The 14,030-nt window shown below is 69.4% G+C and overlaps 1 protein-coding gene across 1 annotated transcript; it reads left to right on the top strand.

Annotated features, from left to right (window-relative positions):
- The first annotated feature begins 2,325 nt into the window (after window positions 1-2,325).
- Window positions 2,326-13,837, top strand: SORT1 (sortilin 1). The gene is made up of 20 exons (XM_075442821.1): window positions 2,326-2,481; window positions 4,114-4,173; window positions 4,452-4,525; window positions 4,633-4,735; window positions 4,837-5,001; window positions 5,108-5,181; window positions 5,291-5,340; window positions 5,538-5,668; window positions 5,752-5,896; window positions 7,459-7,614; window positions 7,788-7,894; window positions 8,848-8,950; window positions 9,036-9,204; window positions 9,276-9,466; window positions 10,464-10,653; window positions 10,775-10,891; window positions 11,785-11,893; window positions 12,118-12,224; window positions 12,311-12,413; window positions 12,525-13,837. Exons 1-20 carry the CDS (start codon window positions 2,326-2,328, stop codon window positions 12,537-12,539), a joined length of 2,325 nt encoding a protein of 774 aa, XP_075298936.1. The 3' UTR covers window positions 12,540-13,837.
- The last annotated feature ends 193 nt before the right edge of the window (window positions 13,838-14,030 follow it).

Genomic DNA, 14,030 nt, shown 5'->3' with positions numbered 1-14,030 from the left:
GCTGCTCCACTCCCTCCATTTCGAGAAATTACAATTTCACCCTGACCAAAGCAGCGCTGTCTGCCGCGGAGGAGACGGCCGTGGCCTGTGCTGCTGCCGGGGGGTGGATCGAGGTGGTAAGCGTTACAAAATGAGTAACTTTCCTCCCGGCTCGGCGCTGGGGATCGCCTGCCGGTCTCCAGCGGGCGTTTCGCCGCTTGGCGAAGCCACACGGTCGTGGCAGACTGCGCCTGAGCTCGCGTCCGCCAGCCTCTGCCTTCTGTGGGAGGGAAAATGCCGATCCCGTTCACTTTTTCCTCTCTCGCTGCTGCCAGGCGCAGGAAGGGAAGCCGGCTCTTCGTGGCTGGACGACCAGCCCTTGGCCAACCTCCGTTCTCGGAGCGGCCGAGTGCTCCCCTCTCCAAAGGCAGCGAAGGGGATGGGCAGCCGCTGCCCGAGGTCGCGGCGCAGCCTGAACGCAGCACCCCTCCCTGCAGGTAAAACAGCAAACGTAACGAGTAACGAGTTGACGAACTTGACCCTCTGGGGGGACGTTCCTTCTAGCCCGGACGTGGGGAAAGCCTGACTTTGGCTCTGCCTGCGGAGCGCCGGCCCTGGATCGTGCCGAGGGCGGCTCTGGCGTGGGAGCTCGCCTGTCCGGAATATCCGGCGGCTCGGGAGGATCCCCGAGCGTCACCCTCGTAAAACCGCCCCGTGAGCGAAACTGGGGCTGCTATCAGCCGCCGCGCGCGGGGAAGACGTCGACGCCCTTCGTCCGCGACGCGCTGTGGAGCGTTGACTCCTCTCAGAGCTCGGTCGCCTTCTCCCCTCCCGCGGGGAGGAGGCCGGTGGGCGTCCCGGCTGCTGTAACCCCCTGCCCCGCGCAGAGCCCTGCTGTTCCGGGGGCCGGGATCGCTCCGGGCTTGTTTGTGTCCAAAGAAACACAAAAAGCTAATTCTTCCCGGCGTGGCCCTTGGCAGAACAGGCTCCTTTCTGCCCTGCCCTCGTCCCGCGGATCGCGGGCGGCAGCGTCACATGAGCATGGCGAGGGAAAATGGAGGCTTTGTGCTCCTTATCTGATCCCTCCTGCCTGGAAAATGGGGGGGGGGAGGGTGGCAGAGCCCCGCTCGCCTCCTCCCGGGCTGCTCGGTGTCACCCCCGCGCCCGTCTCTGGGGCTGGCAGGGGCGATGCCTCTGCCCCCAGCCGCCTTCCCGGGGCTTTCCCCCAGGCTGCCCGGTGTGGGGGGCGGGAGGGGGGGGCGCAGAAGGCTGAGGCAGCCTGAAGGTGCACGGCCGGGGTGGGGGTTGCGTCACGCGTTGCGCCAGCGCTCTCGGGCGAGGCGGCCGGCGCGTGAGGGTGCGGCCGGGATGGAAGCGCCGGGCTCTGGCGGTGCTGGGGGGGCCGCCGTGCTGCCAGGGACCCCTCCCCAGCCGGCTGTGCCCCCTGCACCAGACCCTGACCCCCACACCAGGCCCTGTCCCCCGTCCAGCCACGCACAAGGCCCTGACGCTCCCCCCCCAGGCTCCCTCCTCGGCCCCGCACCAGGCCCTGACCCCCCGAAGCCCCCTCCCTGGCCTCACACCGGGCCTTGACCCCGCCCCGACCCCCCCCAGGCTTTGGCCCCCCCCCCCGAGCCCCTTCCCCACCTCCACACCAGGCCCTGACCCCCCCCCCCGAGCCCCTTCCCCGGCCCTGCACCAGGCCCTGACCCCTCCGGGTCCCCCCCCCCCGCCCCGAGCCCCACACCAGGCCCCGCACCGGGCTCTGACCCCCCCCCAGGCTCCCCTCGTGGCCCCGCACCAGGCTTTGCCTCCCCCCCCGGAACCCCCCCCCCCGGCTATGCCTCCTGACCCCCCCCCGAGCCCCCTCCCCAGCCCCGCACCAGGCCCTGACCCCCCTCCCGGGCCCTACACGGGGGCTTCGCGCCTCGCCAACGGGGCGGGGCGGGGCCTGGCGCGCCCCCCCCTGTATCTGTCGCTTGGGCCAATCAGAAAATCGGTCCGCTGCTCCCCGCCTGTCCGCGCCGCCAATCAGTTGGTTGTCGCTAGGTAGATTAGAGCCTGGGGTCAAACGGGAGGGGGCGGGCTCGCACCCATCGTGCAAGCGCCGCGGGCCAATCGCAGGAGGAGGAGGGCGGTGATTGATAAAGGAAGGCGCCAACCAGAAGGCGCGGGGCGTGGTGCGTCGCCGGAGAGGCGAGCCGCGGCTCAGAGCGACGTCTCCCGCAGCCAACCAGAGCGGGGGGGCGCGGCGGGAGGGCGTGGCGCGGGGCGGTGGCCGCCAATGGAGAGGCGGGACCGGGCGGCGGGCCCCGTCCCCCCGCGGCGGCGGCGGCCGGAGTCGCCATGGGGCCGGGCGGGGCGGCGGCGCTGGCGCTGGCGCTGGCGGCGGCGGCGCTGGGGCTGCGGGCCCGGGCCCCCCGCGACGGGCTGGCGGCTGGCGGGGAGGCCTGCGGGGGCCTGCGCGGGGTCTCGGCCGCCCTCGGCAACAACACGCACCAGGTGAGGCGGCGGGCGGGGCCGCGGAGCGACGGGCGGACACCCCGCATCCCCCGGGACGGGCGGACAGACGGACGGATCCCCCCTGCCTGCGTCCCCTGGGAGGGACAGGCGGACACCCCGCGTCCCCTGGGACAGATGGACAGACAGACAGCCACCCCGCCTATATCTGGGACGGACAGACAGACACCCTGCGTCCCCTGGGGTGGACAGACAGACACCCCGCATCTCCTGGGACAGACAGACAGACAGACAGACAGCCACCCCCCCACCCCTGGGACAGACAGACAGACAGACAGACACCCTGCGTCCCCTGGGACAGACAGGTGGACGGACAGCCAGCCAGCCAGCCCCCCATATCTGGGACGGACAGACAGACACCCTGCATCTCCTGGGACAGACGGACAGACACCCTGTGTCCCCTGGGGCAGACATATGGACAGATGGACAGACACCCGCCCCATCCCTGGGACAGGTGGACAGACAGCCACCCCCCCCCCATATCTGGGACAGACGGACAGACAGACACCCTACATCCTGTGGGACAGACAGACAGACAGACATTCCCCCCCCATGTCCCCTGGGACAGACGGACAGACACCCTAAATCCCCTGGGACTGACAGACGGACAGACAGTCATTCCCCCCCCACGTCCCCTGGGACGGACTGACGGACAGACCCTGCACTGTGCCTGCCGGGGCAGGACCGACAGCCATTCCCGGATGGACGGACAGACAGGCAGAGGCACCTGTGCGGCGGGACGGACGGACAGACAGCGGCCTGACAGCAGCCGAGCCCCCCCCCCCGGCCCCTCACCCCCCCCGGCGAGGAGCTGGGACCCCCTCAGGCCCCCACGGACAGACAGACGGACTCGGGGACGGGGCGGGCGGACGGACGGACGCCGCGGGGCCGGGATCCGCGGGCTCTCGCCGTCTGCGGGCGGCTCTGCCAGCCCAGTCCGACCAGTCCGGGCGCTGGGCCCGCGCCCGCTGCCGATTCTGTCCCCCCCTTCCTCCCCCCGTAAGGAGGTGACGCCTGCGGGGGGGGGCGGGGGGCGGGGGGGGCACCGCGGGGTCCCCTCCTTCGCACCTCGCCCCAGTGTGCCGTGGGGTGGCTGTGGGGTGGCTGTGGGGCAGATGTGGGGGTGGCCGTGGGGACAACCATGGGGCGGCCGTGGAGACAGCCGTGGGGACAGCAGTGGGGTGGCCATGGGGACAACCATGGGGACAACCATGGGGACGGCCATGGGGACAGCCGTGGGGCGGCCATGGGGCAGATGTGCGGCAGTTGTGGGGATGGCTGTGGGGCAGCCATGGAGACAGCTGTGGGGTGGCCGTGGGGACAGCCATGGGGCAGCTGTGGGGCGGCTGTGGGGCAGCTGTGGGGCGGCCATGGCCGTGTTCCCAGCACAGGGCTCCCCTTGTCCCCTGCCTGCTGTGGGGGGGGCCTGGGGCTGCTGGCAGCTCCGTCCCCTGCGCCCCATGGGTGTCCCCGGGCACCCCCCCCCCGCCCACTCCCCCCCAGCCCCCCTCCCATCCAAACCAGTGCTCCCAGTGCTGCCGAGTGGGGTGGGGGGGCAGGGGGGGTCTGGCACTCGTGTCCCCCTCCCCACTGCTGCCACCTCTTCCCTTGCAGTGCGTCTTCGACGACCTCCGAGGCTCCACGTCGCTCTCCTGGGTGGGCGACAGCACCGGGGTGAGCGCTGGGGGGGGTCCTGGTCGTTGTCCCCCCCCCCCCAAAGCGGCTGCGGTTCCTCCGGGGGGGGGGGTGACAGTGACCCCATCGCGTGCCGAGGGGCTGCGGGGCCACTGGGACCCGCAGCAGGGACTGGGGTGGCGGGGAGGGGACAGCTCTTCTCCCTGGGGGGGGGGGCACAGAGGGGACCCCACGCCCCGGGAGGTGGGGGGGGGGGACCCTTGGGGTGCCAGCGTCGGGGTCTGACCCCCCCCCCTTGTCCCCCTGTCCCTGCCCAGGTCATCCTCGTCCTGACGACGTTCCAGGTGCCGGCGCTGATCACGAGCTTCGGGCAGTCCAAGCTCTACCGCAGGTGACCCCCCAAACCCCCCCCCACCCCCTCCCCCACCCTGGGGACCCCGCGGGGGCTGGGAGCAGCACCCCCCCCCCCCCCCCCCCAATCCCCTCGCTCCCTTCCAGCGAGGATTACGGGAAAACCTTCCAGGACGTCAGCGGCCTCATCCAGAACACCTTCATCCGGACGGAGTTCGGCATGGCCGTCGGCCCGGAGAACTCGGGGAAGGTGGGAGCGGCGGCCAGCCGGGACCCCCCCCACCCGCCGTGGGTTTCCCTCCGGCTCTCCCAGCGCGGCTGAGCCCCCCCACCCCGTCCCCATCCCCCCAGGTCATCTTGACGGGCGACGTCTCCGGCGGCGGCCGCGGCGGCCGCGTCTTCCGCTCGTGGGACTTCGCCAAGAGTTTCGTCCCGACGGATTTACCCTTCCACCCCTTGGTGCAGATCGCCTACCACCCCCGCGACTCGGACCTCCTGCTGGCCCTCAGCACCACGGTGAGGAGGAGACCCCCGGCCGGGGGTGCCTCGGCAAGGAGGGGGGGGACACGAGGTTGGTTATGGGGTGCTGGGTGGGGGTCTCCAACCTCCTCGTCTCTCGCAGAACGGCCTCTGGGTCTCCAAGGATTTTGGGGAGAAGTGGGAGGAGATCCACCAAGCCGTCTGCCTGGCCAAGTGGTGAGGGGCTGCCTGCTTTCTTTTGGGGGGGGGGGGATGATGGGGTGAATCCTGGGGTGCGGCACCCACCGGCTTTGGGGGTCCCCCCCCCTTTTTTCCTTTCCCACAGGGGTGCGAACGACACCATCTTCTTCACCACCTACCTGAACAACTCCTGCAGTAAGTGCTGCTTCATCTGGGGTCTCCAGGACTTGGGGGGCTCTGGTGGGGGGGGGGGTGCTCTGCGGGGGCTTCGCCCCCGCAGAGCACCCCCCCCCCACCAGAGCCCCCCACAGAGCGTGGTATGGCTGGAGGGGGGGGAAAACAGCTCCGGAGGCGGCTCCGGGCTCGTTAATCGGCTGTCCCTTCTTCTTAAGAAGCTGATCTGGGGTTACTGGAGCTGAAGAAGACCTCCGACTTGGGCAGGACCTTCAAGGTCATCGGCACCAAGATTTATTCCTTCGGCTTGGGCGGGCGCTTCCTTTTCGCCTCCGTGATGACGGAGAAGGTGCCGGTCCCCCCCCTGCCTCTCCCCGCCGTCCCCAAGGAGGAGGAGGAGGAGGAGGGATGATGGACGCTTCGGTTCCTCAGGGTACCACGAGGCGCATTCACGTCTCCCTGGACCAAGGCGAAACCTGGAACATGGCCCAGCTCCCCTCCGTCGGGCACGAGCAGTTTTACTCCATCTTGGCCGCCGATGACGACCTGGTGTTCATGCACGTGGATGAGCCGGGCAGTGAGTGGGACGCGCTGGTGGCAGGGGACGGGGACGCGCCCCGGGGCTGGGGACAGCTGGAGACCTGGCTGCAGCAGAGAAGCCGGCTCCTCACCCGCACGCAGGGCTCTCCAGAAGAGCTTTCTCCTTGGGGTTGCACCAGTGCAGGCTGGGGGCCGGGTTGGATGGAGCTTTGAGCGACCTGGTCTGGTGGAAGATGTCCCTGCTGATGGCGGGGGGGTTGGAACCAGATGGGCTTTAAGGTCCCTTCCAACCCAAACCATTCTGTGATTCAATGATCCGAGGGCTGGAGCACCTCTCCTCCGAGGACAGGCTGAGGGACTTGGGGTGTTCAGCCTGGAGAAGAGAAGGCTCTGGGGTGACCTTAGAGCAGCTGCCAGTACCTGGAGGGGCCTGCAGGAAGGATGGAGAGGGGCTTTGCACAAGGGGGTGTAGTGACAGGACAAGGGGGAACGGCTCTAAACTAAAAGAGGGCAGATTTAGATTAGATATTAGGAAGAAATTCTTCCCCATGAGGATGATGAAACACTGGCCCAGGTTGCCCAGAGAAGCTGTGGCTGCCCCCTCCCTGGCAGTGCTCAAGGCCAGGCTGGATGGAGCTCTGAGCACCCTGGGCTGGTGGAAGATGTCCCTGCTGATGGCAGGGGGGTTGGAACCAGGTGATCTGTAAGGTCCCTTCCACCTCAAACCATTCTGTGATTCTGCGGAGAGGGACTGGGAGTGCTGGGGGACGACAGGGTGACCATGAGCCAGCAGCGTGCCCTGGGTGCCAAGAAGGCCAATGGGATCCTGGGGTGCACCAAGAGGAGTGTGGGCAGCAGGTCAGGGAGGTTCTCCTCCCCCTCTGCTCTGCCCTGGTGAGGCCCCATCTGCAGTACTGTGTCCAGTGCTGGGCTCCCCAGTTCAAGAAAGATGAGGAGCTACTGGAGAGAGTCCAGCGGAGGGCTGCGAGGATGAGGAGGGGCCTGGAGCATCTCTCCTACGAGGAGAGGCTGAGGGAGCTGGGCTTGTTCAGCCTGGAGAAGAGAAGGCTGAGAGGGGACCTTGGAAATGCCTCTAAATATCTGCAGGGTGGGTGTCAGGAGGATGGGGCCAGACTCTTTCCAGTGGTGCCCAGCGACAGGACAAGGGGCAACGGGCACAAACTGAAGCCGAGGAAGCTCCAGCTGAAGAGGAGGAAGAACTTCTTCCCTCTGAGGGTGACGGAGCCCTGGCCCAGGCTGCCCAGGGAGGCTGTGGAGTCTCTTTCTCTGGAGATATTCCAGCCCCGCCTGGACGCGGTGCTGTGCAGCCTGCTCTGGGTGACCCTGCTTGGGCAGGGGGCTGGGCTGGGTGACCCACAGAGGGCCCTGCCAGCCCCCAACATTCTGGGATCCTGGGGTGCTGTGAAGGCATCATTAATTAGCTAATTAGCCAGCTGCTTGCCCCCGTTTGCAGCGTGCAGGGGCCGTGGCCGCGCTGGGGGTTTGGTTCCGTGGCACTCGGGGGTTTCTCCTCTTCCCGGGGGGCCGCCGGTGCCGATGCAGCCCCCCGGCCCCCCCCGACTGCCGTCCCTCTCGCAGACACGGGTTTCGGCACCATCTACACCTCGGACGACCGCGGCGTCGTCTACTCCAAGTCCCTGGAGCGGCACCTCTACACCAGCCCCGGCGGCGAGACCGACTTCACCAACGTCACCTCGCTGCGGGGCAGCTACATCACCAGCGTCCTCTCCCAGGGTGGGCGCCCGCGGACCCCCGCCGCCCCCAAACTGGGGCCCTGCTCCCCGGGGAGGGGGGCTGGGTCCGGGACAGGGGGGGGGCTGGAGGGGAGCGTGACCCCCTGTGCGGGGGGGTGAGGATGTGCCGAGCTTCCTCCCGACCCCACCAGCTCTTCCTCCTCCTCCCCACAGACAACTCCATCCAGTCCGTCATCACCTTTGACCGCGGCGGGGAGTGGGTGCCGCTGCGGAAGCCCAAAAACACGACCTGCGACTCCACGGCCAGGAGCCCCGAGGAGGTGGGGCTGGCCGGGGGGGCCCGGGGCTGCGTCCCCCCCTGCGTGTCCCCTGTTGGGGTCCTGCCAAGGGGGTGCTGGGGGGGCGAGCGAATCCATCCCGCAGCCCCCCCGGAGATGCTGAGGGCGTGGGGCCGGCAATGCGTGGGGCTGTGGGTGGCATCGTGGTGCTGTGGGTCGTGCTGTGGGGCTGTGGGTCACGCCGTGGGTCTGTGGGTCACACCATGGGGCCGTGGGTCACGCTGTGGGGCTGAGGGTCGCATTGTGGTGCTGTGGGTCGTGCTGTGGGTCGTGCCGTGGGTCTGTGGGTCACGCCGTGGGTCTGTGGGTCACACCATGGGGCTGTGGGTCGCACCATGGGGCTGTGGGTCATGCTGTGGGGCTGAGGGTCACGCCGTGGGGCTGTGGTTCACACTGTGGGGCTGTGGGTCGCACCATGGGACTGTGGGTCACACCGTGGGGCTGTGGGTCACGCTGTGGGGCTGAGGGTCACACCGTGGGGCTGTGGGTCGCACCGTGGGGCTGTGGGTCACACTGTGGGGCTGAGGGTCACACCGTGGGGCTGTGGTTCACACCGTGGGGCTGTGGGTCACGCTGTGGGGCTGAGGGTCACACCGTGGGGCTGTGGGTCGCACCGTGGGGCTGTGGGTCACACTGTGGGGCTGAGGGTCACACCGTGGGGCTGTGGGTCGCACCGTGGGGCTGTGGGTCACGCTGTGGGGCTGAGGGTCACACCGTGGGGCTGTGGGTCGCACCGTGGGGCTGTGGGTCGCACCGTGGGGCTGTGGGTCACGCTGTGGGGCTGAGGGTCATACCACGGTGCTGTGGGTCGCGCCGTGGGGCTGCACAGCGAGCCCCGGGCAGGCTGGGGGGGAGCCTGGGGGAGCTCCCCACAGCACCCCGGGGTGAATCCCCCCCCCGTCCCGCGCCCCACGGGCCCCCTCTCGCGCCTGCAGTGCAGCCTCCACATCCACGCGTCCTACAGCATCTCCCAGAAGCTCAACGTCCCCATGGCGCCGCTCTCCGAGCCCAACGCCGTCGGCATCGTCATCGCCCACGGTACCGCGCCTCGCCGGGGACCCCCGATTCGCGCCCGTGTGTGTGTGTGGCCCCCCCCCGGCTCTGACGCCGTCCCCCCTGGCAGGGAGCGTGGGGGGGGCCATCTCGGTGATGAGCCCCGACGTCTACATCTCGGACGACGGGGGCTACACCTGGGCGCGGATGCTGGAGGGGCCGCACCACTACGCCATCCTCGACTCGGGCGGGCTCATCGTCGCCGTCGAGCACACCAGCCAGCCCGTCAACGCCATCGAGTGCGCGCGGGGGGGTCCGGGGGGGGACACGGGGGTCTGCGGGGTGCTGACGGACCCTCCCCCCCCGGCAGGTTCTCGACGGACGAGGGGCAGTGCTGGTACCGCTACGCCTTCGCCCCGGAGCCCATCTTCTTCACGGACCTGGCCTCGGAGCCGGGGGCTCGCTCCGTCAGCGTCAGCGTCTGGGGCTTCCGCCGTGGCTTCCGCGAGACCAAGTGGGTCTCCTACACCATCGACTTCGGCCAGCTGCTCAGCAGGACCTGTGAGCGGGGCTGGGGACAGCCGGGGACGGGGACAGCTGGGGACAGGGACAACCATGGCCGGGGACAACCAGGGCCGGGGCACAACCATGGCTGGGAGTAGCCGGGGCTGGGGACAGTCGGGCTGGGGACAATCGGGCTGGGGACAACCATGGTCGAGGACAACCATGGTCAGGGACAGCTAGGGCCAGGGACAACCAGGGTCAGGGACAACCATGGTCAGGAACAGCCGTGGCTAGGGACAACTGGGGACAAGGGCAGCCGGGGCCGGGGACAGCCGGGGCTGGGGACAACTGGGGCCGGGGACAACCATGGCCAGGGACAACCGGGGACAGGGACAGCCAGGGCTGAGGACAGCCATAGCTGGGGACAGCCGGGGACAGGGTCAACCATGGCTGGGGACAACCAGGGCCGGGGACAGCCATGGCTGAGGACAACTGGGGATAGGGACAGCCGGGGCCAAGGGACAACCAGGGCTGGGGACAACCAGGGCCAGGGACAATCATGGCTGAGGGTAGCCAGGGCTGGGGACAACCATGGCTGGGGATAACTGGGGACAGGGACAGCCATGGCCGGAGACAACCATGGCCGGGGGCAACTGGGGATGGGGACAGCCGGAGACAGGGACTGCCAGGGACAGGGACGACCAGGGCCGGGGACAGCTGGGACTGGGGACAACCATGGCTGGGGACAGGGTCAGGGACAACCATGGTTGGGGACGGCTGGGGCTGGGGACAGCTGGGGACAGGGACAGCCGGGGCCGGGGACAGCGGGGGCCAGGGGCCGCTCCTGCCCCCAGCCCTGGGTGCGGGTGCTGCTGGCGGGGTCCCTCCCCGGGGCGCGCGGCCCCCGGTCCCCGCCGTGGGGACAGTGACGGGGTGAGCGGTCGGGGTCCCCGCGCCCTGCCCGGGGCTGGTGCCGGCGGCTTCCCCGCGGCGTCATCGCGCCAGTGCCGTCCCCGGGGACCCCTCGGCGGCCGCTGAGCCCCGTCCCTCGCAGGCGAGGACAAGGACTACACCATCTGGCTGGCGCACTCCAGCGATCCCAGCAACCCCAGTGACGGCTGCGTACTGGGCTACAAGGAGCAGTACCGGCGGCTGCGCAAGGCCTCGGCGTGCCGCAACGGCCGGGACTACGCGGTCACCAAGCAGCCGTCCGTCTGTCCCTGCACGCTGGAGGATTTCCTCTGGTAGCCTCCCATCTCCGCCTCTCCCACCCTTCTGTCCCCGCGTCGGGCCGGGCGTTGTCACCCTCCCTGGCCGGGTCCCCGAGCGGGGGGGGCTCAGCTCCTGTTCCCCGTCGTCCCGCAGCGATTTCGGCTACTACCGCCCGGAGAACCAGTCCGTCTGCGTGGAGCAGCCGGAGCTGAGGGGCCACGACCTGGAGTTCTGCCTCTACGGCAGGCGGGAGCTGCTCAAGACGAGCGGGTGAGGCTTGGCCGGCGCCGGGGCCGGGGAGGGACGGGGTGGGAGCTCCGTCTCCCCCTGGGAATGCTTCGCCCTGCACCCAGCAGGGCCGGATCCTGCTCCATCACCTTGGATATGGGCCAATGGGTCCTGCTCCATCGCCTTGGATCGGGTCCAATGGGTCCTGCTCCATCACCTTGGATCGGGGCTGATGGGTCCTGCTCCATCACCTGGGATCGGGACTGATGGGCCCTGCTCCATCACCTGGGATCGGGACTGATGGGCCCTGCTCCATCATCTTGGATTGGGACCGATGGGTCCTGCTCCATCACCTTGGATTGGGGCTGATGGGTCCTGCTCCATTGCCTTGGGGCCAATGGGTCCTGCTCCATCACCTTGGATCGGGGCTGATGGGTCCTGCTCCATCGCCTCGGATTGGGGCCGATGGGTCCTGCTCCATTGCCTCGGATTGGGGCCGATGGGTCCTGCTCCATCACCTTGGATTGGGGCTGATGGGTCCTGCTCCATCGTCTTGGATTGGGACCGATGGGTCCTGCTCCATCACCTTGGATTGGGCTGATGGGTCCTGCTCCATCGCCTTGGGGCTGATGGGTCCTGCTCCATCATCTTGGATTGGATCCAATGGGTCCTGCTCCATCGCCTTGGATTGGGCTGACGGGTCCTGCTCCATCGCCTTGGATCAGCCTGATGGGTCCTGCTCCATCATCTTGGATTGGGACCGATGGGTCCTGCTCCATCGCCTTGGGGCTGATGGGTCCTGCTCCATCACCTCGGATCAGGTCCAATGGGTCCTGCTCCATCGCCTTGGATCAGGCTGATGGTCCTGCGCCATCGTGTCGGATCGGGGCCGATGGGCGCTGTGGGGTCACCAGGCGTCACCTCCCCGTCTCCAGGTACCGGAAAATCCCCGGGGACAAGTGTTCGGGAGGCGAGAGCCCGAGCCGGGAGGAGACGGACATGAAGAAGAAATGCACCAGCAACTTCCTGGAGCCCGGCCAGCCGGTGGGTGCCGGTGACGCCCATGACACCCCGGGTGCGGTGACACCCTGGGCACGGTGACTGCCATCGCTGGCAGCTCCGCCGCGGTCCCTGGGCTGCCCGAGCCGCGGCCGGGTGCCACGGGGATGCCGGGGCTCCGTCCCCCGGGGTGAAGCGGGGCGCTGGGGGTGTCGGGGGGGGGGGTTGGCACCCCCCAGCTCCGGCCTCTCCCTCCGGCCCCCCCGCAGGTGGCACCCACCAGCTCCGCTCCCATCGTCGTGGCCGTGGTGGCCGTGCTGCTCGCCGCCGGCGCGGCCGGAGTCTTCCTCGTCAAGAAATACGTCTGCGGGGGCAGGTGAGGGGGAGCACCCGGGGGTGCCTTCGCCCCGGGGGGGGCCGGGGGTGCGGCAGCGGGGTGACGTGGGTGTCCCCCCCCCCCAGGTTCCTGGTCCATCGCTACTCGGTGCTGCGGCAGCACGCCGAGGCCCACGGCGCGGAGGGGACGGACGCGCTGGACCCCGGCAAGGGCGACGACTCGGACGAGGTGAGCGTGGGGGGGCCCGCGGAGACCCCCCCCCCCCCTCCTCCAGTGGCTCTGGGGCTGGGGGGGGCACGATGGGGGGACAGCGGGGGTGACGGTGCCGTCCCTCCCCAGGACCTCCTGGAGTAGCGGGACGGCGACGCCGGGGACGATGCCACCGCGCTGCCCGCGCCCTGCGGCGCACGTGGGGACCCCCCACCCCCCTGCCCCCCCCCCGGCCGGGGGCAGTTTTGGTGCGGGGGGGGCGCAGGCAGGGTTTGAACTTAACTCCTCTTTAATATTTCCTTCCAGCTTGGGGAGGGGGGGAGCTTTTATGATCTTTAATTTTTCCATTTTCTGGGCTATTTTATTTGAAGGATGACAGAGTAGGAATTACAGCCCCCCCGCCACCCCCCCCGCGGTGCCACCGCTGCCGGGGGGGTGCTCAGGGTGGGGGGGCAGCAGCCGGGTGTCCCTCCGGCCCCCCGCCCCGCTGCCGGTCTCTGCTCCCAGGCAATAGGAACCAGGACCCCCCCCGCGCCCCCCAGCCTGGGGGGGGGGGTCCCCATGGGTTGGGGGGGGGACGGCCCAGCTCTGTCCCCCCCCCCCCCCGGGGCTGGCCTTGGCCGAGGGAAACGCAGCAATAAGGAACTAAAGCTTGAAGCTCATTAGGCAGGGGCTGGGGGGGGGCTCAGCGCAGGCAGGGACCCCCCCCCGGGCCCCCCCAGATGCAGGTGGGTCCTTCGCTAGCAGCCCCCCCAGCCCCCCCCCTGCTTGCACCCCGCCGGGGCTTGGTCCCAGCACTGTTACGGTCTCCATACACTGGAAATCCCTTTTTTTGGGGGGGGGGGGGGGCTGCACCCCACAACACCCCCCCCCTCCCAGCCGGGGTGGGGGTGCTCTGCCTGACCCCCCCAGGGGGGTGGGGGTGCTCTGCCTGAGCCCCCTAGGGTGGTGATGGGGGGCTTTATGTGACCCCCCCCCCCAGCTGGGTCGTGGGGTGCAGCGGGATGGAGGTGCAGCAGGATTGGGGGGGGGGGGTCTTGCCCCCCTCAGCCCCTAGCGACCCACCATGTCGCGACAGGGCCGTGCTGTCGTGACAAATGGCTTCCGCTCACTGTGCAAAGCCTGCTGGACCCCCCCCCCCCGGCAGAGCCAGCGCCAGTTGGGTGGGGGGGGCCACGGCCCCAGCCCCCCCGCATGTGCTTCAGCAGCTCCGGGGGATCGCCTGGGGCCGGGGATGGGGTTCACCCCCCCCAAAAAAAACACTAAAAGCCATAGCCCGGCCCCCCCGGCCCCCCCCGGCCCGGCTGCAGGCGGGGGGGGGCACCGAGGCCCCCCCCCGAGCCCTGTAAATAAACCCGGACGTGTCGGCGCTTTGCACTGGGGTGTTTCTGTATATTTGCCATCGGGGGGGGGTCTTGGAAATAAAGCCGAAACGGACCCTGCGTGCCCTGCTCTGTGCCGGGGGGGGGGTCACCCCTTGCGGGGGGGTCCCGGGGGGGGTCATTAAAAAGGCTGTGATTTATTCTGGTTTAAGGCAACTCCATCCAAGCCCACCGCAGACGCACCCCCAGCGCGGGGGGGGGACGGGGACTGTGCACACAAGTAGAAAATTGGGGGGGGGGCACACAGAAACGA

This window comes from Opisthocomus hoazin, chromosome 25 (assembly GCF_030867145.1).
Source record: "Opisthocomus hoazin isolate bOpiHoa1 chromosome 25, bOpiHoa1.hap1, whole genome shotgun sequence".
Taxonomy (NCBI): domain Eukaryota; kingdom Metazoa; phylum Chordata; class Aves; order Opisthocomiformes; family Opisthocomidae; genus Opisthocomus; species Opisthocomus hoazin.
This window is presented reverse-complemented; position numbering and strand designations above follow the sequence as displayed.

Coding starts and splice junctions, on each gene's coding strand:
- SORT1 (XM_075442821.1), top strand. CDS start 2,326: ATGGGGCCGGGCGGGGCGGCGGCGCTGGCGCTGGCGCTGGCGGCGGCG. Junction 2,482..4,113: donor TCGGCAACAACACGCACCAG/GTGAGGCGGCGG, acceptor CTTCCCTTGCAG/TGCGTCTTCGACGACCTCCG. Junction 5,341..5,537: donor CTACCTGAACAACTCCTGCA/GTAAGTGCTGCT, acceptor CTTCTTCTTAAG/AAGCTGATCTGGGGTTACTG.